Source organism: Strix aluco, chromosome 3 (genome assembly GCF_031877795.1).
Source record: "Strix aluco isolate bStrAlu1 chromosome 3, bStrAlu1.hap1, whole genome shotgun sequence".
NCBI classification, from domain to species: domain Eukaryota; kingdom Metazoa; phylum Chordata; class Aves; order Strigiformes; family Strigidae; genus Strix; species Strix aluco.
Genome location: NC_133933.1, coordinates 75269375 through 75290597, shown reverse-complemented (window position 1 = coordinate 75290597; position 21223 = coordinate 75269375). Strand labels below are relative to the sequence as shown.

At 40.2% G+C, this 21223-nt stretch overlaps 1 protein-coding gene across 1 annotated transcript; it reads left to right on the top strand.

Annotated features, from left to right (window-relative positions):
• Positions 1-5224: 5224 nt before the first annotated feature.
• GJA1 (gap junction protein alpha 1) lies at positions 5225-14390 on the top strand. The gene is made up of 2 exons (XM_074819231.1): positions 5225-5413; positions 11326-14390. Exon 2 carries the CDS (start codon positions 11342-11344, stop codon positions 12485-12487), a length of 1146 nt encoding a protein of 381 aa, XP_074675332.1. The 5' UTR covers positions 5225-5413; positions 11326-11341; the 3' UTR covers positions 12488-14390.
• The last annotated feature ends 6833 nt before the right edge of the window (positions 14391-21223 follow it).

The following is a 21223-nucleotide window of genomic DNA, read 5'->3' as shown; positions in this document are numbered from 1 at the left end:
AGAAGGTGGAGCCAAATTCATAAGGATCTGTGAACTCATACTTCATTCTTTGAATGGTTTTCTAGTGTCTTTCTAGAGGGGCAGCTAGCTCGGAGGAGATACAGATTGGAATCAGCTACAGTGTTGGGATAAATCCTTTTAAGACCAACTTTTCTGGTGTTTAAGCTGTTTGCAATGAGGTTTAGAAGATTCTTGACACAGCTGAAGAGCATCTGAGCCTCCATGTATTACCTTTCTCCCTTTTTGTCCATCAGTAAGCCAGGAGGGAATTCATATTTCTAAATGTATCATGGGAAAGTGAGCAAGCTAAGTATCACCATGAAGAAGTTGTGGGGAGATCTTAGTGGTATAAAGTGGCAGGCACCAACCAGCACAAAGAACAGAAAGGAAACAATCACCCCAAACTTTGAACACTGTATTTTCCTTCTCTGCAATCCTCATAAATTTTAAAAAGAAACATCCATTTAACTGTTTTCACTGCTAGCTGATATTTCATAAAACAACTAGAGAATAGGACAGAATAATTTGGATGGAGCCTGCTATTAAGAAATTTTCCTCCTAATCCTGATTGTGCCAGGAGCTGTCTATGACTCAGAAGAGCTGCTGATATCCTCAATGACAAACTTCCCATCTCCGTAAAAGAGGTTAATAAAACGTATTTGTACTACGTTAATATTTATAAAACACTCTGAGATTCTAGACAGATGACTGTGCAACAGTGCAAAATATTTCTTGAGAATAGTGACCATTTGCTAGGCCGGGCTCTGATCTGACGACAGCTGTCACTGAGAACTTCTCCACGCTTTCATCTGAGATGCTTCAGTTCTGATCTGTTTCCAGCAGGGTCTCTTTTAAAATAGCAGTCGTCTTCTTTTGCAGGCACATCAGTAAGAGCAGAATCTATCTCATGCTGACTCAGCCTCCTTTTCCCCGGGGAATATCTAGCTTTAATAGCCCCGTAGTAAATGAATCTGAGAGACCAGTTTCAATAAGGAATGACAAGTGTTTTCACTTAAGAGACATTCTTGTGATTATCCTACTTTTTATTATTACTATCCTTACAATTATCAGAAAATAATCTCTTATATGCTATGTGCTGTGCCACCCACCCAAGTGGGCACAGCTCTCGAGGGATGACAATTGCCTTTAATTGCCTTTGCTTTGAACAAACAATGAATGACCCTTTGAAACTCAGGGAGGGAAGGCTGTGTTTTGCAGACCCCACCATACAGGGTGCAGCAGCTCCCAGTGGGCTCCAGCCCAGTCACCCCAGCTGAGAGAACGTGCAAGTGCTGTGGCCAGCAACTTCAAAGCTGTGTTATATTTCTACGTGATGTAAACTCCTTAATATGAGAAAACCACTGGCTGCTTTTTTAAAAAAAAAAAATCATTAGTCTGCACATTTATGTGCTTAGGTAATCAAGAAATACCACATTATTGTTCCTTGGATGTTCTAAGAAGCTTTACCTCAACGGGGCATGAAACAGGGCCACGCATTATTCACAAGTCTGTCTTTAAAGCCAAATGTGTGAGAAGGGATATTGGTGAAAACATGCTGAAGCTTACATGCCATCCAGGGACGTGGGTGACTGCATAGCTGCCTTGAAAGGCACCCAATAAAATTTGTATTGCATGCGTATATTCATCTTAATTTACTGTATATTCAGCTCAGTTTACTCAGTCCATGGACTCCTCTCCCAAATTGCACAATATGAGGACAGTGCTGTGCATGGGAGTACTGGGAAGTGAATTTTGCAAAGAAATCGAGAACAAGTGAAGACGTGCTATTTGTCTTAAGAGCTCCATAAATCACAGACATGATTAACTGGGAGTAGACCGTGAACCCCACTGGTATCAATGGGAAATTTTGTAATGGTCAAAGGACTGGAGAGCCTTCCAAATGAAACATTCACTGGGGCTTTTCTGGTGAATCACCTTCCTAAAATATTTTTGAGGGAGCATTTGGAGGTGATATGAGGAAAAAGTTTCTGTATAGAATTCCTTACTTGTGTTCATGTAATAAATAGAAAACAGTGGACTGAGTTCTGTATTAACCATGAATCTGCGTCAAAGGCTGAAAATACTCAATAATCCAATTTACAGTTCCCTTTGGTAAGTCTGGGTAGAAAAACAGCAGCAGCACCATGGGCTCTGAACTGATTCACTGACTCAGCCAAGGATTCAGCAGAGAGTGGACAGAAACACTGTGGAAGTCACCCTGAGGGTCAGTCCCAGAGATGCACTTGGTGGAGCCTGGGCTCCAGTACTGCTATGGGTCACAGTGCGAACGTGCCTGTACAGACTGTGCTCTAGCCTGCCCAACCAAAGACAAACAGGTTCTGGAGTGCTAGCATTGCCACGCTGAAAGCTTGCTTCGCAAGACAGCGCTGTTTGCTCCAAAAGGCAAAATGCCAATGGATGGCAATATAGATCCTAGAGAGCTCTGGGCCCCAAAATCTTCATTTCTATCATGTAAAAAGAGTCTGTGTTCCACAATAAAAGGCTTCAAATGTAACTGTGATCTTCTTACCTGTCTCTTAGTCCGAAATTAAGAACAGAGTTGCAAATACCTCAGCTCTGACACCCCTGTGCCTTCCTGTTGAACACAGCTTCAGCTGAAGAGGGTTTGTCTGTGAAGACATTTGTTCAATCTGAAAAGCTTATTTCCATTGCAATGGAAATGAGTGTGAGACTTTCTGGTAGCCTTCTGCAATGGTAGATCATTGCATCATCTGAAGCTGAATATGTTCTGGTAATAGGCTGTGAAACGTGATCATGGAGACATATTTCCAAACTCTAAGAGACGTTTCCAAGGCATTTTTATCAGGACCAGTAATAATTCTTCCTAATTCTACACAGTATCATGGTGGAGACTTGAAATACTTTCTCTTCTCATGTGGATAATGTTATAGTAAAGCCAAGTGTTATGCTTATTATTGATGCAATATTATTCTTCCCTTGTTACCAACATACACGTTTTAGTTTTCCAAGTGGATTTTAAGAGTGTTGGGGTTCTCACAAATACTGTTCATTTATTTAAGTGGAGAAATACTTCTCGGTCCTTCTCTTAAAAACAGAATGTTTGAAAAATTGCAAAGCCTATGCAGGAAGATACATTTCAAAATGCAAGATCGGGCAAGCTGGACCCCGTGATCCTGCCAGCTTTGACAGGGAACGATAGCATTGTATTCTAGCATGCTATAAATCAAGGTTTCTTTCCTGGCATAATTCTGCTTTCTTAAGGGGCAGCTTTTTCAGCATCAACATATTCAACATCCTGTATCTCCTCATTGTCTCAGCATCAGCACACACGTAGCCATGTTGGTGGCGTTTTGTACTTTGCTCTAAAAAAACAGTGGTTTATGGGGCAGTAGCAGGAGCATTATGTGATTCTGCTTACTGTCTATACCATAGCCACAAAAACAGTGAAACACTATGATTTTTATATTACAGTTTTTTTCATTCTCAAGTAGAAGGGCCCACATCCTGTTAAGCACAAAGCTCCATTTCTCCCTTACTGTGAAGAAGAAAAGCAACCTTAAAACAACACTCGGAGAACACAAAGAAAAGGTTTCTTTTTGCCATATGGCTTGGACAACTGTAAAGACTAAAAAAGCTGTCAAAACTAACAACCAGTATCAAAGGAAAGGGGGCAAGCTAGGGAAAACAGCCATCTCCGTCTGTAGCCTGAGGAAGGAGAATGGGAAGTGTACTGTTGTAGTGTACTAGCTCTTTTTCTCAAACAGGAGGCAGTGTGGTCTGCTACAAACAGCTCCAGAGCAAGGACCGTGTGTTTGTTTCCCAGCTTCAAAGCTCCCTGCTGACTATCTCGCTACAAAGATCTTGTCTTAGTTCTCTTAGTTCTCTTCTCCGGAGACTTCTGGGTGAAAAGTAGTAGGTAAGGGCTGTGAAAAATAAGCAGTAATATCTAGGTTGTGTTGTAGAGTGTGACATTATTTCAAGAAGACACTGTAAAGAGGATCTTTATTTGGGAACCTCTCAATGGCCATTACTGGACTTCTCCCCTCATTTATAGCCTTTAAAAAGCAAAATATGCTCACCCACACTACTGAGCCCAGAAATAGTCATGAGAATACCATTAATTGAAACCCAAATGAGTTTGGTACAACACAAAATGTAAAACTTGACTGAGAACTATCTAACCACAAACACTTCTAGAGAAGCTCTTAAGCAGTCCCACAGAGGAGCTAATACCCCATGACACGAACAAGTACAAGACCAGTTACTAATGCAGTTTGGACTCCATGCGTGAGGAGCTTAACACAGGCAGAAAATAAATTAATCTCTGTTCTACAGAGGAGGCATTTTTTAAGGAGCATTTAACCAGGGACTGGTCAGGAGCAAAGCCAAACTAGTTTCATTCTAATTGAATACATTGGTTTTGGGGCATGCTTTTATTCTGTAAAATGCACTTAAAAATTATCAGGAGCATTTCTTCTCACTATTGAAGACTGATTCTCTGTACTATGCTTTATTTTATGAAGTTTCCTGGAAAGAGTTTCCTGGAATGTGAGATCATTTCTTCATTTCTCCCATGGGACGGACGGACGGACACACACACACACAAATAATAATAATAAAAAAATGTGTGATGGGTATCTCCTGTAGAAACAAACATGCTGCTCCTGGTGTGTACTTTCATGTATGCACGTAAAGGAAACAGACCCAAGTAAACAAACTGTGTTCACAACAAAAAGTAGAGAGGGCTTGAGAGAGCCTCCTCTCCTGCATGGTGGCAAGGAGGGAATGGAGACAGCAGCTCTGCGGTCCAGCCCCAGCATCCAGGAGGTTCACGCTGGTTACCCATTAATCCCTTTCATGCGTTTTTCCCTTTCCCTGCAGTGAAACTCCTGGTGCACACCAGAGAGCGAAGTTGTTTCATCTGTCCTGGGCAAGCCCAGATCTGGATAAACTGCCACCCAGGTGCCCTCAGTGACCGAGGGTGGGGGGTGGCTGGCTGGCTGGCTGCTGACTGCTCTTCTATTTGTTTTGCTACATCAGCAAGAGTGGACTTTCATGCCTTCGCTCTCTCCTTTTCCCCGGGCTGGTTTTTGCTGTGCCTTCAGTTCTGTCCCTCCTCCCCCACCTTCCTCCTCTCCATTTGCAGAGCGCCCCTCCTCCTGGGCTGCTACCCCTCCTTTTCCCCTCCTCTTTCACAGTCAGAGGCTTGAAAACTTGTTAAAAGCTCTCCCAGTGTTCCAAGTTAGAAAAAACTTTTACGAGGTATCAGCACTTTTCTTTCATTAGGGGGGAAGGAAGGATGAAAAATACAAAACAGCAGTAGACTTTTAAAGTTTAAATAGACAGGTCTGAGTGCCTGAACGTGCTCTTCCATTTTACTTTAACCCTCCAAAGAAGTATTCTGATCCAGTTTCACTGCTGAGCAGCAAGGGTAAGTTGAAAGTTTTCCTTTTTCATCTTTTTGTGTATCACTTCTTCTGAAAACACTTTTTTTTTTTCCACCCGAAGAATTTTGTGTTACAGCGCTGATAGTTGAACTTGTTTAAAAAGATACCTCTATAAAAGCGTAAGTTCTTTTAAAGTGCTAAGTTCAAACTTGTAGGCAGTCTTTGCTTTCTTTTGTGATATTTCTATACATTCCTTCACATATTACACTTCTACAACTTTTAACCATGTTCCACTGAAGGGAAAACTGCGGTGAAGTTGTAAGTGCAGGGCTGAGTTGCAGACTTGTTGCTAGTGTTTGGGTGAAATCGCTCCTCTCTACTTGCCTCAGACTAAATGAGCTCCTTTAAAGAAAAAACCGAGGTGCGCTTCAGTCTCCTCTGTTGTACCGAAATTGCATCAGAAGTTTGTAACAGGGAAACCTTGTCCTGAGTGCGTCCCGTTTCTGCCCCACACTTTTTGCTTTCCTGTGGGAATCCTGATTGATGCCTAATGGTTTGTGCAGAGCAAGGTTCTTAATTAGGTGCTTTGTTAAATGCTGCAGCTGCTAAAGTGGTGACTTACACGTGGTCTTCCTGATAAGTTTTTCCCTTTTCTTTTAAAATAGATGTGATAAAATCCAGACGTGGGTTATGGATTTTTAACCTGGTTTGTGTATAGTTACTCTGTTTTAGCAACCTCGGTGAGGGATTTTAGGGAAGGAATGTGAGATACCATGATATGCCTTACCACGTTGGCGATGTCTGTGAAAGTCTTGGGTAGATATAAATGAAAGTTGTCCAGGAAGAACTGTGCAAGAATATCCACAATATGTGTCATATTCCAGTATGACACATTCCCTTTATATTACTTTGAAGACTTAATACCAAAACGCAGAGGAAAAAAAATGCTTGAGCAGCATCTCTTGGAGAGCTAAAAAGCTTTTTACTTTGCAAGACTTGGAGTGATTCCTTATAGCAATTGTTACTTGCTGCTTGCCAGTAGTTAAAGAGCAACACGAGGAGGCAGGAAAAAGAGCCTTCAGCTGAAAGAGAAGCAGAGAGTCTATCTTATCGAGTAACACGTTCTCCTCTTAAACAAGAATATTGTGTGCTTATGTGTGTCCTCACATTTTGCCTTGAGATAACCAGTGAGCCTCCTGAAGTGGCATATTTCATCTGAGGAATTCCTTTTGATTTTGGATGTGAGATTTCTGATGAAAACCCCTGGTAATGGGGGCAAAAATGGGCTACGTACACCTTGTGCTGCACTTCTGTGTGTGTGTGCGCACATAGGGAGCAAGCTGGAGGACTTGCGTGAAGCTTTCATCCTGCCATTTTTAACATCTGGACAGCACACTACACTGCAGAATTTATGCCTCTAGTCTTTGGGATGTTTACTGAAGTGTTTCCTTCAAAAACTTCAAAGCCAAACACTGGCACTGACCCATGATACCTAACAAGCATACAAATGGGAGAGGGGTGAGCAGCAGGCTGAGTTCAGACGAGGGAAGAGAGGGACACAAGGGATTTGGTTTGGACGTAAATCTGAATGCTTATACACTCGGCAGCGCAAACAGATTCAACCCTGAAGTTATCTCAGCTCTCATATTATGCAAGCCTGAGAGATTAATTTTATTTGAATCTGAAATGAACGTCAGTTTAGGCCAAGGATTCCTGTGGGCATGAGGAAGGTTAGATGACGTTGAGCAATGTATCTGTTTCATCAGGTATGTTGCTCTTTCCCCCAGTCTCTGGTATCTCCTCCCCAATGTTACCCATTGAATTTATCTCTCAAGGAGACACCTGGTCTGTTTATGCCACACTTATGTTTTAGAAATCCAGATTTCAAAACCTGCAAGCAGAACCATCAGAGGGCCCGAGGACCCCTCAGGGAATTCAGCAATTCTTCTCTTAATTCCAAAGTGAGTCAGGAGGGGGATGAATCTGGGCAGTAACACAGAGGGTAGACCCATCTTGTACAATGAGAAAATGTCTAAGAAAGTGCTTACAGTTGCTTTGGGTCCTTTTGCAACTATACTTTAGAATTAAATTGGGTGGAGAGGGTACAATACAAGGAGAGACAAAGGCTTATGGGGTAGATTCTCTAGCAGCTGACCACCAGCAATACTAGCAGTTGTGAGACTTTAAATTCTAGTTACTGCAACCATTTAGTGCGTCATCTTTGTCCAGTGGGTGAAATGAACTGAAGATCATCTGCAGAGCTACAAATGAACAGCACCTTCCTAGGGGAATGGCTGGAAGACATTTGATTTTTGTAAGATTTCAGAAAACTAGCCTTCCCTGTTCCAACCCATCCAAACCCCATCAGTTGTAGACCTCAGCTGTTTTCTCTGCAATGCTGGTTGCTTTTGGGAAATAGTCAAGTTGATTGATGTTCAAGAGCCAGAATCTTCTCTTGGTGCCTATTTATGTGTGTGTGAGCACACTGAAAGTAGGAGAGGTAGGAAAACCAAAGCTTTGGCCTGTTTCCCAGCTGCTTCAGCTGCAAAATCCCATTTTAGATCCCACTCTAACCCTTACTGCTCTTCTGTCCACTAGCGTATGTAACATTGTACTCAGACCTGGGCATGTTACCACAGCACTGAGTTTGCATTATTCTTCCTGGAAAATATGAACCAGATGACATGATGAATGCTGTCCATAAAAAATAGTTCTAGAATTTCTTAATTGTGGCTTACAAATCAAATTTCTTATATGTGGTCATCCAAAATGCACGCAGATGAATGCTGTCATATCTCCTGCTGCTCTATGGCTTTTTTTCCTGTCTTTACCCACACACAGTAGGGCCTGGAAGAAATCCATCTTAAAAGAGCTTACTAGGCCAGCCTTAGTCTGTTTCAGAAAAAGGTTATAATCCTGTAAAGTAATAATCAGTAAGAATTTAAGAAACACATGTACTCATCATCAGCCATATTCTTAAATTTCCGAAGTACTGAAATTGTGCAAATCGATCAGGTTATCCTGTGTCATTCAGTGGGCTCAGTTAAGGGGTTTGGAGGTATTAAAAAGTGTTTAAGTCCAGAATGCTGAAGAAGTGTTTTTAAAGGTTATCTGCCATCGATTCCAAACTATTTACAAAGCTAGGATACTTAAATAACTGTTTGATACAAAACCTCTTTTTGTACGTACTAAACAGATATTGTAAGCAGTTAATTAAAATGGTCTTTTGGTGTCCTGAAAGTAAACAAGTTAGATCCAGTGAATGAATTTTTTCTACAAGAAAACAAAGTACTGTGTTTCATAAAGCAGCAGAATCCACTTAAGCAAAGGAATGATATATTTGTGCCACCACAAGGTTATCTGATTAACAGTACAATGTTTTGAATTGACGTGGGGGTTTTTATCACTGGCGAAGGCTAGCGTGTAACTGATCTCTTTAAAAAAAAGTTGCTTTTCAAAACTATGTATGAGTAATTCAGGCATGGAATGTTTCCTCCTGGAGTTTATATTGCCAGAGGACAAATGAAACTTAGCAATTTTGCATGCTGAAGCAAATTAAAAAATAGGTAGTAAATTCTCAAAATATTGCAGGTGTGGGATTAAGTGGGTCAAAACTGAAGTAAATCACATTGCATTAATGGACCAGAGTGGAGTGTAATTAAAAAACAAACAACACGTAACTGCCTAGAAATAACATGTCTCTGTTTTCTTAATCAAACTTTCAATCTGAAATAACATTTAGATGGTAAAATTGAGCCTGAGGAAAGTCTGTTAATGCAGTAGTTTCAAATCATCGGAAAACTGACTAATTAAATCAAGAAGCTGTTACTTGAAAAAGGCTCCTTCTGTCCACTTCCACTTCTAGGACATGGAGCAAACAGCTTGCTTTTAAAACAAACTTCACGTGTTGTGTAGTTACAGTCTGTTCTCTGTTTAACAATCCCAGCCTGAGGAGGAACGTGGTCACATTTCATTCCAGACTTTCCAGAGACCTCCGCGCTCGTGTGCCTGACTCCTTCTCTGCCACCCCCAGCCCATGAACACAAACTAGCCTTTCCCGGGAAGGACTAAAGCTGGGGATGGCTGAAGGGATGTGTCAGAGACAAACATGCTGTGTAGTCCTCCCAGCGGAGGCTTCCAGATTTAAAAGTGTGAAGCAGGTCTGATGCTTTGATGGGGCTTCATTCATATGAAGAACTAATTACATGAGGAAGGGTCTGCGCGCTGCAGTAGGTAAACTTCAGAGCAGCTGACTGAGCGGACTGAGGAAATGGCCCTGGGATATTTTTCAGGGGTTCAAAGATAATTGACATTTTGGAGCTATCAGAGCGAGTACTTTAAACACTTGTCTCCCATGACTCTCTCAGACTCTTTCCGATGGCAGGAACGGTGTGTTTTTATTTGGCATCTATTGTTACGACTGAGTTTGCCAGATTGACAATCTTGTGTTTCCAGTGACTCACTGCTTCTTGAAAGAAAATCTCCTTGGTGCTAAAATTTCCTATTTTATGAATTATCCAAAAAGGGCTTTTTCTATAAATGACCTTTGCTAGGGAATATATCCATGATGCAATGGGGAGGAAATCATTTGGACATTATCAAAACTATTAATACCAGGAAGGGATTACTCAGCATATACATAACAAATATCTGTACCTGGCAGCATCTACTTTAAAGGGGAAACTGTGATTATTTTTACTTTTAAGTGCCCGATTGCACATGCTTGTTCATGTGAGACAAGTTAAAATTTTTATGCAGATAAGATTTCTGCTCTCCAGTTGATAAAAATCCTATAGTAAACTATGGTTTTCCTAGGAATCTAGAACATCAACTAAACCATTTAGTTTCTTTTATCTCATCCTGTGTATTTCCAGATATCCGTGAGAAGCTGCCTATGTCCCACTTTAAAACTCTAGTCGAGAGAGACAATTTAAACTTGGAATGCAAACTGCACGCCAGGAGTTGCCTTGAAAACAGAAAGAGCTCATTTACCTTTTTTTCTAAATCTTTTTTCTTTTCAAAACAAAATGAAGGAATTTAAATACAAAAAGATGCAAATACAAAGCTTAAACTACAATAAATTAAGCAAGCCCAGAGATAAACAGGAAACCAGTTCCTCCAATGTGGTAACATGAGCCTAGTGTGCTTCATGTATTTACTATTTTTGGTTCCTTCATAAAACTATAGGTAAAGAATACTAACTTTGATCTTTGTGCTGCAAATACTAATGTATAAACTTTATTTAGATAGCAAGTTTTTTCTGAAGTTGAGTATCATTAGGAACTATACTGTTAAATGTATTACACATAATGTAGTGATATGCAAGAGCTCAGTTTAATGTTGCTGTAGGAAAAATAGCACGTGTTTTGCACTGATAAAATTTTAGGTATTCAACCCTAACATTAACTTAGTATATAACCTTCTGTCTTTAGGTTATACTATGGTTCGCTTTCTTATTCTCTTAAAGAGTGAACATAAAAATTACCATGAACGGACCGCACTGAAAGAGAGAAATCTTTCACATATTCCTAGCATATTCAGGCAGTGGTACTACATACTTCCACACCCTGCTTCAGCAGTGTGTCACAGCAGTTTTCTACCTGAGGCAGGTGTAGATCACTGAAGTGAGGCTGCCACCAGTGAAGCTGAGCCAACCACAATGACGACTGTGGGTTGTCGTGGACTTCTTGAAAACTGGAGTGAAATTAGAAACCTCTTTTTTTCATTGTGCTCTGAGACATGATATGTTACTTTCTCTTTTCAGTTTCTCTGACTTCCTACTCCACCTGTGGACTAACCAAAACTCTGGTTTCTCTTCAGGTCATGTAAAACGCACAAATTAAAACAAAGCTGACATCACTGCTATATTAGCATTGATCTGTAATTCAGTGTATCAAAGGTGTTATAGCTCTGTCTTAACCATCACTATCTTTTTTTCCTTTGTGTCCTTCTTTAGCCAACATCCTGTGAAGATGGGTGATTGGAGTGCCTTGGGAAAACTTCTTGACAAGGTTCAAGCCTATTCTACTGCAGGAGGGAAAGTGTGGCTGTCTGTCCTCTTTATTTTCCGAATCTTGCTATTGGGGACAGCAGTTGAATCTGCTTGGGGAGATGAACAGTCTGCTTTTCGGTGCAACACTCAACAGCCTGGTTGCGAGAATGTCTGCTATGACAAGTCCTTCCCCATCTCCCATGTACGCTTCTGGGTTCTGCAGATCATATTTGTGTCTGTACCTACCCTTTTGTACCTGGCACATGTGTTCTACGTAATGAGGAAAGAAGAGAAGCTGAACAAAAGAGAAGAAGAGCTCAAGGTGGTCCAAAATGATGGTGTGAATGTGGATATGCACCTCAAGCAAATAGAAATTAAGAAATTCAAGTATGGGATTGAAGAGCATGGCAAAGTGAAGATGCGCGGGGGGCTGCTCCGTACCTACATCATCAGCATCCTGTTTAAGTCTGTCTTTGAAGTGGCTTTCTTGCTGATACAATGGTACATTTATGGGTTTAGCCTGAATGCCATCTACACCTGTGAGCGAGATCCATGCCCGCACAGAGTGGACTGTTTCCTCTCCCGTCCAACTGAGAAAACCATCTTCATCCTCTTCATGCTGGTCGTGTCCTTGGTGTCTCTGGCCTTAAACATCATCGAGCTTTTCTACGTCTTCTTCAAGGGCGTCAAGGATCGTGTCAAAGGGAAAACTGACCCTTACTCCCACAGCGGTGCCATGAGCCCTTCCAAGGACTGTGGCTCCCCCAAATATGCTTATTACAATGGCTGCTCCTCACCGACTGCCCCCTTGTCTCCCATGTCTCCCCCGGGGTACAAGCTCGTTACCGGAGACAGGAACAATTCTTCCTGCCGTAACTACAATAAGCAAGCCAGTGAGCAAAACTGGGCCAACTACAGCGCAGAGCAGAACAGAATGGGGCAGGCTGGCAGCACCATCTCCAACTCACATGCCCAGCCCTTCGACTTCTCCGATGAGCACCAGAATACTAAAAAACTTGCGTCAGGACACGAGCTGCAACCCCTCACCATTGTGGACCAGAGGCCTCCCAGCCGAGCCAGCAGCCGAGCCAGCAGCAGGCCTCGACCTGACGACCTGGAGATCTAAGCTTCTAGCTGCAGTACTTGCTCAACTATGAAACGACGTGCATCGGAAGATGCAGTCAGTGCTGATCTTGTTCCAGTGGAGGTGGTACTTAACAGTCTCAAGCAGGAGATTTTAAGAATCATAAAAACAAACAAGCAAACAAACTTTTAAAATACTTGCTGTTTTGGGGGGGATGTGGGGCTGGTGTGGGGTGGTACAGTACACATTGGTATTTAATGTAGCTGGTTTAAAGAGTTTAAATACTTAAAAAAAAAAAAAAGGAAAAAGGTAGTCAGTACTAAGGTAGGGGGTTGTTTTTCTAGAAAGGCTGTAAATATCTGAGTGTATGTGTATGTGTGTACTATCATGTTTGTTTCAAAAGAATCTTCTGTAATACTAAAACCCAATAATAACTCACATTTGTCAGGGTGAAGTGCTGCCTGAAGATGAAAACATTTTTCCTATTCAACAAGCAGAAAAAGTCCAGGATTGCCTCTGATCATTTCCCTGTCAAGAACATTCCATTCTTAGAAAGTGCACTTTGAAGGTAAACTTTCCCATGTGGTCCTCCAGGTTGTCAAAAGGCTCCTGTGAGGACAATCTACAGCCTTTGAATCATTCAACCCAAATTTCAGACATGGCCCACCAAGAAATACTTTGGTCACCTGCTTTTCCAGCCTGTCACGCAGGTAGATTTTGTGATGTGCGTAAATGGAATGGCTCCACACTTGTAGAACCAGCAACCACACTTTCTTGCCCACAGCGATGTTCGTGTCCTGCTGCTCACGTACAGTCTAATTAGCATCGTATAAAACCCAGTTTGCTGCCACTTGCAGATTTAAGCCTTAAGACAGGCAAGCAACTGCCTTTAGTGAATTTTATCACACCTTTATGTGTATTAAAGGTGTACATATGTGTGTGGATGTGAAGGTAAAAGTATACACAAAACACCCTCAGAAGCATGCATTGAGAAATAAGCGCACACAGATTACTTGCAGCTGACACTTCCTCATGGATATTGTGAAGATGTGGGCCACTATGGTGTTTACATTCTCTGATTCCTTCAATGCAAGTGAAGCACATGTCATTATATTTTTTTAATTCTATAGAATATTTCCATGTATCCTAAATGGATGCTTTTTTAAAAATAAAAATTAAAATGGGCCTAATCCTGGATGTCTTGCTCTGGAAAATCTCTCTTTTAAGTCAGTGGGAGTTTTGCCTGAAAAAAGCTACAGGATCAGGCCCAAGATGTAGCGAACCATGTTCTTGCTGGCATGAATGATTTTCTTTTGTAGAAGTTAGGGGTGGAAAAGACCCATTAGGTCATCTAGCCAATCTATCTCCCTGATAGGTAATAATGATGCTTGAATGATAGAAGATGTAGTACTGTAAGCGAGCTTTAGTCTTTTATGTGAGAAACTTAGAAGAAATGCTTTGTGCTGGATTAATAATAAAATATGCCTACATGACTTTTGCAGTAACTGGTATTTTTCTTGTTCTAAGTATTCACATTTACTGAACTGTAGTGTCCACTCCGAGTTTGACAGTTAGGTCCTTCTAGATGGTTCTAGCAACTTTAGTGTTTATGCTTAGATTTTGTTTGAATTGCAAGTGAAGTTGAAAGGATTTTTAAAGAGTACAATTCTAGCTAATTTATTTGAAATATATGCTAAAGAAATCTACCAGTTTCTTCAAATGCATAGCCTCTTAGCTGAACACAGATTGACCAAGGAGATACATAGCTTGGTTTCATTTTGCAGCAACACAGATAAGTTGTTTCATTTAATACATTATATTAATTTGCTTGACATTCCATGTTAAACTACTGTTGTGTTCAACTTCATTGCATGTATGCAACCATAGTCCGTCGGATCATGTTGTCTGGAGAACATTAGTCAATAAAGTTTTAATTTAGTATAAATATATTTTCTAAATGTCTTTTACTTGTTTATATATCCGTATATCTTTTGTTTCAGTCATATAATCCAAACTTCTTCCTTCCCTCTTCATTTTTCCCCAGTCACTCTGCATTTCAGCAGTATTCTTGATTTAATCCATCTGGATTTACTTTGAACTGAAATTTCACAGGACCAGATTCAGATACCCTCTCAACACTGGAAAAACAAGCATCATTTATGCCACTCCTGGAACAAAGTCATACTCAGCGTGAACTACAGTAATTCAAATCTTGCCATGAGCCTCAGAAAATACATAACTATTTGCAAACTATTTTAAAAAAGATAGTACTAAGATGCTATAATGTAATTTTTCAAGCAATTTTTACATACGATCTAGATTCAACATTATGAAATTATTGCCTCTGGTTTACATTTCCCCATGTAACCGGAGTGCTTGACAGACTTCAGTTTCTGGAATTAAATCCTCATTCCTTCAGAGTCAATGCGAGACATACTGATTTTGATAAGACTGGGATTTCACATACTGTCTACTGCTTCACAATTTAGGTCCCTGTCAGTAACGAAGACTTTCCAGCACTAGACTCTAAAGGAAAGATGGTTTCAACTCTTTTTTTTTTTATCTGAAAAATCAAAATATAATGGTCACGCAGTTATCATACAGCTTTCTACTTTCAAATTCGCTTATCATTTTAAGTCCAAATTCTTCTCCCTGCTGTTAGTAAAGAAGAAGAAAAATAAGCAGGACAGTGGTAGTGGATTTACAGCTCTGAGAGATACTACACAAGCACCAACACAAGGAATGACTCCTTAAAGTATTCCTTAAATAATAACAATGAGTCATATTTAAGCTGGCTTGTCCTAGTTTGTCGGTACAAAGGGAAGGGCATTAGAAGAATTTTGTGAGGATTGTGCCCTTGGGAAGGTGGATACAGAAAACATCCAGAGAAGGGATTACCCTGAGACACGATCTAGTGTCTCCTAGACAGGCTGATTGTTCGGTATGTCCCAAGTTAAGGACTCAGTTCCTTGGGGCATCTGAGACAACTGATATAAATTAGAGCTTCAGTGCCAAGGCACTCTTGAGTGATTTTTTTGGTGGTAATGCATGTGTGTGTGTGTGTAGAGTAAAGACATTCCATGGACCGTTTATCCCACGTAGATTTATTTCTGTGGAATATATTTATTACACACTTAAAAGTCATCACCGTGACATAATTTTGTGTGCCATTCATCCAGTTCTTTATATGCTTTCTCCCAGGGCGTCTCTGCAGCAGCAGTTGCGTTATCTGCAGATGACAAAAAATAACGTGTGATACAATGCTAGTGCATACTTCTCAACCTCTGTAGGATTTGTTAGATATTGGATTCAAACTGGAAAAAGTGTTGTAAAAATACACATCTCTGAAGGTACTTAAAACAAAAGCAGGGTTACAAACAACAGCAAGAAAACCCAAATTCCAAACCTAATAAGTATTTAAAATTTGTGTTGATGTTTTGTGTAGAAGTATTTTGAAAAAAGGCAAATTCATCCTAAGGCCCCCACCCTGCCCAATTACTTTGAAATGTTTGTAGAGAGTAAAGTTAGAAGGACAAGTTACAGACAGCCTAAAATCTATATGTAGATCATGTAATTTCAAGATGTTTTAAATACAGTGAGCACACACTGAAGGTTATTTCCTAATTTAGAAATGAGATTTCCATATTTAAAGTGGAAACTACAGTAATAGTTTGAGAACTGGAACAAACTTTGTGAATGTACCTGTCACAGCCCCTGAAATTGGTAATTTTTAAATGGTGTCCTTGTCTCACCATTCCAGAACCACGGCTGTCTGCGGTGCTGCTGTGCTACACAGCATCACTGGCTTGACTGTGCATTACCACTGTGCTGGCATTTCCCTCGGAATTTCTCTTCAGCAAAAAAGTAGTAATGTAAGGAATAGAGTTTTGCAACTCAGGTGTTGAGTTGATCCAGATCTGAAGTTACCTTGACTGGTTAATGTGGAGTTCTTGGTATGTCAGAAGAAAACCCCCTCCAGTTTTGGTGGCAGCTGTTTCTACCCCACTGGGTCAGACTACTTTTAATTCTTCTTGTAATTCCTCCATGATTACCACTGCTCCCTTTTCCAGAATTTAAACAAAATAGGGCAGAAAATAGGATTTACCTTCCTCCTGTAGAACTTTTTCTATTTACTACTGATCCAAATCTGGCAGGACTGAGCCTTCTACTGAGCTCATGAACTACCCTGATATACAATATTTTTTTAACAATATTTTTTTTATCTAACAGATTGACCATAATCTCTTTGAAGATGTCTTCCTTTCCTTCTCATGCTATTGACTCCAGCCGTTTGCAGTTAGATCTGCCAGAGGACTCTATGACGACTGAGGCTGGGGCGCATGGCCCTTGAGGATTTCTCTGGGGAAAAAAGCAATCCTTAGATGGTACAGAGCTGTTGAAGCTACTCCTACATTACTTTTATTTCTACTGCCAACATGTACAATAAGGTCAGAAGCATAAGTCATGTCTGAGGAACCACTACCTAGACATAGTCTCTGGCTCAGTTCCTTGAAACTAGTTGAGGGTCCTCCATTTTATTCAAATTTATTGTAACATAATGGCTCCAGAAACACAGGGCTGTAAGATCAGCTCTGCAAAGAGATGACTGCCTTTCCCTGACTTAAACCATGTGCTTTTAACTGTGCCCAAGAACATATTCACACCCAGACTCTGTCAGTCCTGGAAAGTGTGTCAGATGTAAATTACATGATGCTAGCACATCACTAGATTGAAACAGGAAGAGCTTATTGGTTCCTGTACTTATTTAAAAGGTATTTTGATAGACACAAAAAAGAATGCTTGTCTTAAACTTGTCTTAAATACTTCTTAATGTACAGCACTACCAGGAGACCCTATGAAGCAATACAGATAAAGTGCATGTATACATGGCAAGTTTGTCTATGGGTACTATGTCTAGAAACGCTTTAAATAGATAGAGCTGCTTAGTAATTTGGTAAGACCAACCATCTCCAAAATGGCTGCCCTCACTGTTTGCTCATGGTAGTCAAAATGCTGCACCTGGCTTACTGGCTTGTTGGAATTTGCAATGCAAAGGCACGTTGGGCAAAGACAGACATGTTTTTACAGCGATCCTTTTGCATTAACTCCTTTTAAGTGCTGAAGAAGCATAGTGCTAGAAGCTAGAGGCAGAGAGTCTGGGACAGGCTATACTGGGTTAGTAATACACAGTCAAGGGAGTCAACCGGTCAAAAGTAATGGCTTTTTTGGTGACTGTGGGCTCTGCCATCACTTAAAAAGACAGAGTCTCTGCTACTATGTTGAGGAAATGTGCATAACAAAATGAGACATGTGAGCTTAGACCAGTATAAAAGGGAAAATGTTCAGACATTTAAATTGCTCTTTGAAACAAGCCTAGACCACAGTTGCATACTTCCCATTAGAACTGACAGAAAATGCTCACATGAGTTCCAGGGTTTCAGTCATTTAAATCAATGTAAAAGTTCCTCTCTATTTCAGACATAAATAGATTGGATCCAGGAAGATATATTATGACAGCTAATTTTCATTGATATAACTGCAAAGGGAAAGCTTATGGGTGTAAGCTACAAAGTCTTGAATGGTGACCGGTTGAATATGTGTAATCATACTATTTCCTCACAACTTTCTTTTTACTGTAACTCAGTGTAGAGGCGAGTTTATGAAAAGTAATCTAAAGGTTTGCTTTTTTTACAAACAGACGTGAACTCTGTAAAAGTAATGAAATACATCTATGTGATGTCCATGTCAAATTTACACAGGACTACATAAGGGAGTGTAGGATGCTCTATAACATGCATCTAACTCTGCTGGGTTGGGCAGCTGAGGAGTGAAATCTTCACTTTGACTCTCCTCATCCCTGTCAGAATGTTTTTCATATCCCAAACACCTGAGCAGTTTTTCCGTGCTGCTGAATGTGCCTCTGTTCTCAGTATCTCTTCTGTGAGGTTTGCTTGGGTAAGAGTCTTTGCATCCTCCTCTTCCTCCTTCTTTTTCCATCTATAACATAAACTCTGTAGGGGAAACTATGAGCAGCCCCATATATGTGAGGAAATACAATGACAACTGATAGCAAAACAGTACAATCATGTAATATGCAGTAATTCTCTTTTATACATCTGATACTAACTGAATAGGAAACAGCATGGAAAATAGCTTAAAGGATTAGAAAAGCCTCTGGATACTTTAGCATCTTAAACCCACCAGTCCTTGCTGAAACAGGCTTTTTCAGTCTCAGCTTCTGCTGAGTCATAGAGTTTGCTGCCTTTGAAGGTTGAAGTAGCTTGGCTCAAAATTGAAGTTGTTCTGGAAAAGTTCAAACCTTCACTAATGACCATATTTGCATGCTATTCTCAGTGGTATTAACATATAATAGGACACCCTCCACAGGGAGGCCTCTTCAAAACACAGGCTCTGCTTACACTTTGAATTTCCCTATTCAAAGGGGAATCTTCAAAATTATCTATGCATCATTACTTCAAAGTGTTTCACTGGGAGTACTCTGTCATATATTTGGGAGACTCATCATAGTTGTTTGAAAGTTGAATATATAGCCAACTGTAAGATTGTCGCCTGGGTTTTGTGTGTGGAGGCAATGAAGTATTACTCAGGCAAGAATCCTACCTGGTCTGACCTGGCATACTTCTGTTGAGGACAAGTAGTTTCTGTTGCATGACTTGAGATGAAAACCCTGCTCTGAGCTTTACTTAGCACCTTCTTTTATTCAAGTCCCTGTAGTGTTATTTCAGGAGCACACAGAGGATCCAGCCGTGAATCCATGGACCTTGTGTAACTTGCCGAGGTCTAGGACAATCTCTCAGGAATTTCTTCTGCCTCTATGTTGGTTGTTGGTACCCCCAGCTCTGTGGACTTTGGACAGACTATAGCACTCAGTCCCTCAGTGGTAGGGTGGATGTTCAATTAGTGCTGTCAAAGGATGTGCAAATAGAGAAAGTGGGTCTGGATTTCTTCCTGTAGCATTTCCCGTAGAATTGAGACAAACTAGTCCGTTGCCATTTCTCGTCCTGAAAAGTGTAGCTGTAAAGGTGTGAAGGGATTTCTACATGGATGATAGTGAAAACTGTAGATATTCATCCCTCTTCCATTCTGGCTGGGGCTTCAGCTGGAAGCTGTAATACCCTGTTAATCTTCATCTTCTTCTCCACTTCTCCAATGCAGCCATCCTCTCCCACTGCCCACTTCTTTTCTGCATATCACTTATGCAACAGGTATTTAATGTTTTGTACTGAAGAAAGCTTTCTGTGGTGATTATTTTTTCCTTGCATCATGTGGTAAGGAACACTCAAATATCTTAGAATATCCTGCTCCATTAAATATCTATTAATTAACAAGCTGGTGTTTCTCCTATTTCATTCATTCAGAATGAGTGAATTAATTCTATTAATTGCATTCAGAATGAATCTTACAGGTGTTAACTACTATAAGTTTTGTCTGACAGCTTAAAAGTAATTTTGTATCTCACCTCATAGGAGTTCACATTGCTTCAATCACTTTCTTTTTCATAGTATTTTATAATTAAGGAAAACAGCAGACAAATTCAGAATGCTAGTTATCTACCTTTACCAGATGCAGTGAAAGTGCGAGGACATGGAGTTTGTCCAAATCTTCCTCCCACTTTAGTCCCAAAGGGACTTAAAGCTAGGCTTCTTCTAATGGTTATGTATGCTATATAAATAATAATAATACCTGGAGTTGCACCGATACAGCACTTTTCATCTTCAAAGTACTTTGAAAACCCTATATAATTAGTGTGCTATAGAGTCATCTCCTATGATACTGCATGAACTCCAGTACTACCCACTGTGGGAGCCAAAAAGCAAATCTGAACAGCCACAGAGATTATACATAACATCCATTATCACTACAACATGAAATCAAAAATGCTGAACAAGGGTATTTTAGTACTTCACGCAGGAGGAGGATCCACAACTAGCAGGAAACCAGTCTCCCTAAGATAAGGAAACAGGAATATTTTCTCTGCTGGTAATCTACTACTTCAGATCTCTAAACACATTTTACCTTGAACTATGTCTCAGTCAAGCTGGCAGCAGATCATAGGTAGATTATCTCATTACATGGAGTCTTCATCTTCATGCAACTAGAATATATCCATCTTTTTTTTTTTTATTAAAAAAGCTTCAATTTCATGCAGCCAAGAGGGGTGCAGACATAATATATATAACATTAAATAGGTTTCTACAGACTTTAGTGAGACTCCAGGGGAGCAACTTACCTGGGGTACACCATTGGCAATTAACAATCCAGCTGAGCACAATTTAAAGATTGTAGTATCTTCCAAGTATTTCCAGCATAGTTACAACAAGTCCTTGTGAATGTTCAGGAGCTTGCTCTTTAAACCATTTTGGCATTTGATGGAGATTATCATCCCAACATAAGTTTGCAAACAGCCTTTTCAAAACTACACCATTAAGAAAAGAGAAGAAGAAAAGAGCATTAGCAGCCCATTCAATATGGCAAACATAACAGTGCAAAGGAACATAACATTCTGGGTAAAGAAAACTTGGAGTATTTCTGAACTTTAATAATTTCTATCTTCCTCAGGTTTGCAAGCTGACTAGCATTCATTTTCTCAACAGAAAGACTAATGTGCTTTATTTGCCTTTTTCAAATAAATTTTTCTTATAGACATTTAACAGGACAAATGGATACCCTTTTAAGTCATAGTATTATATTAATGGTCATCTGAAGAATAGTCTTGAGGCTAGATTTCAAAAGTTGTTATCAGGCAGAAGTAACTCT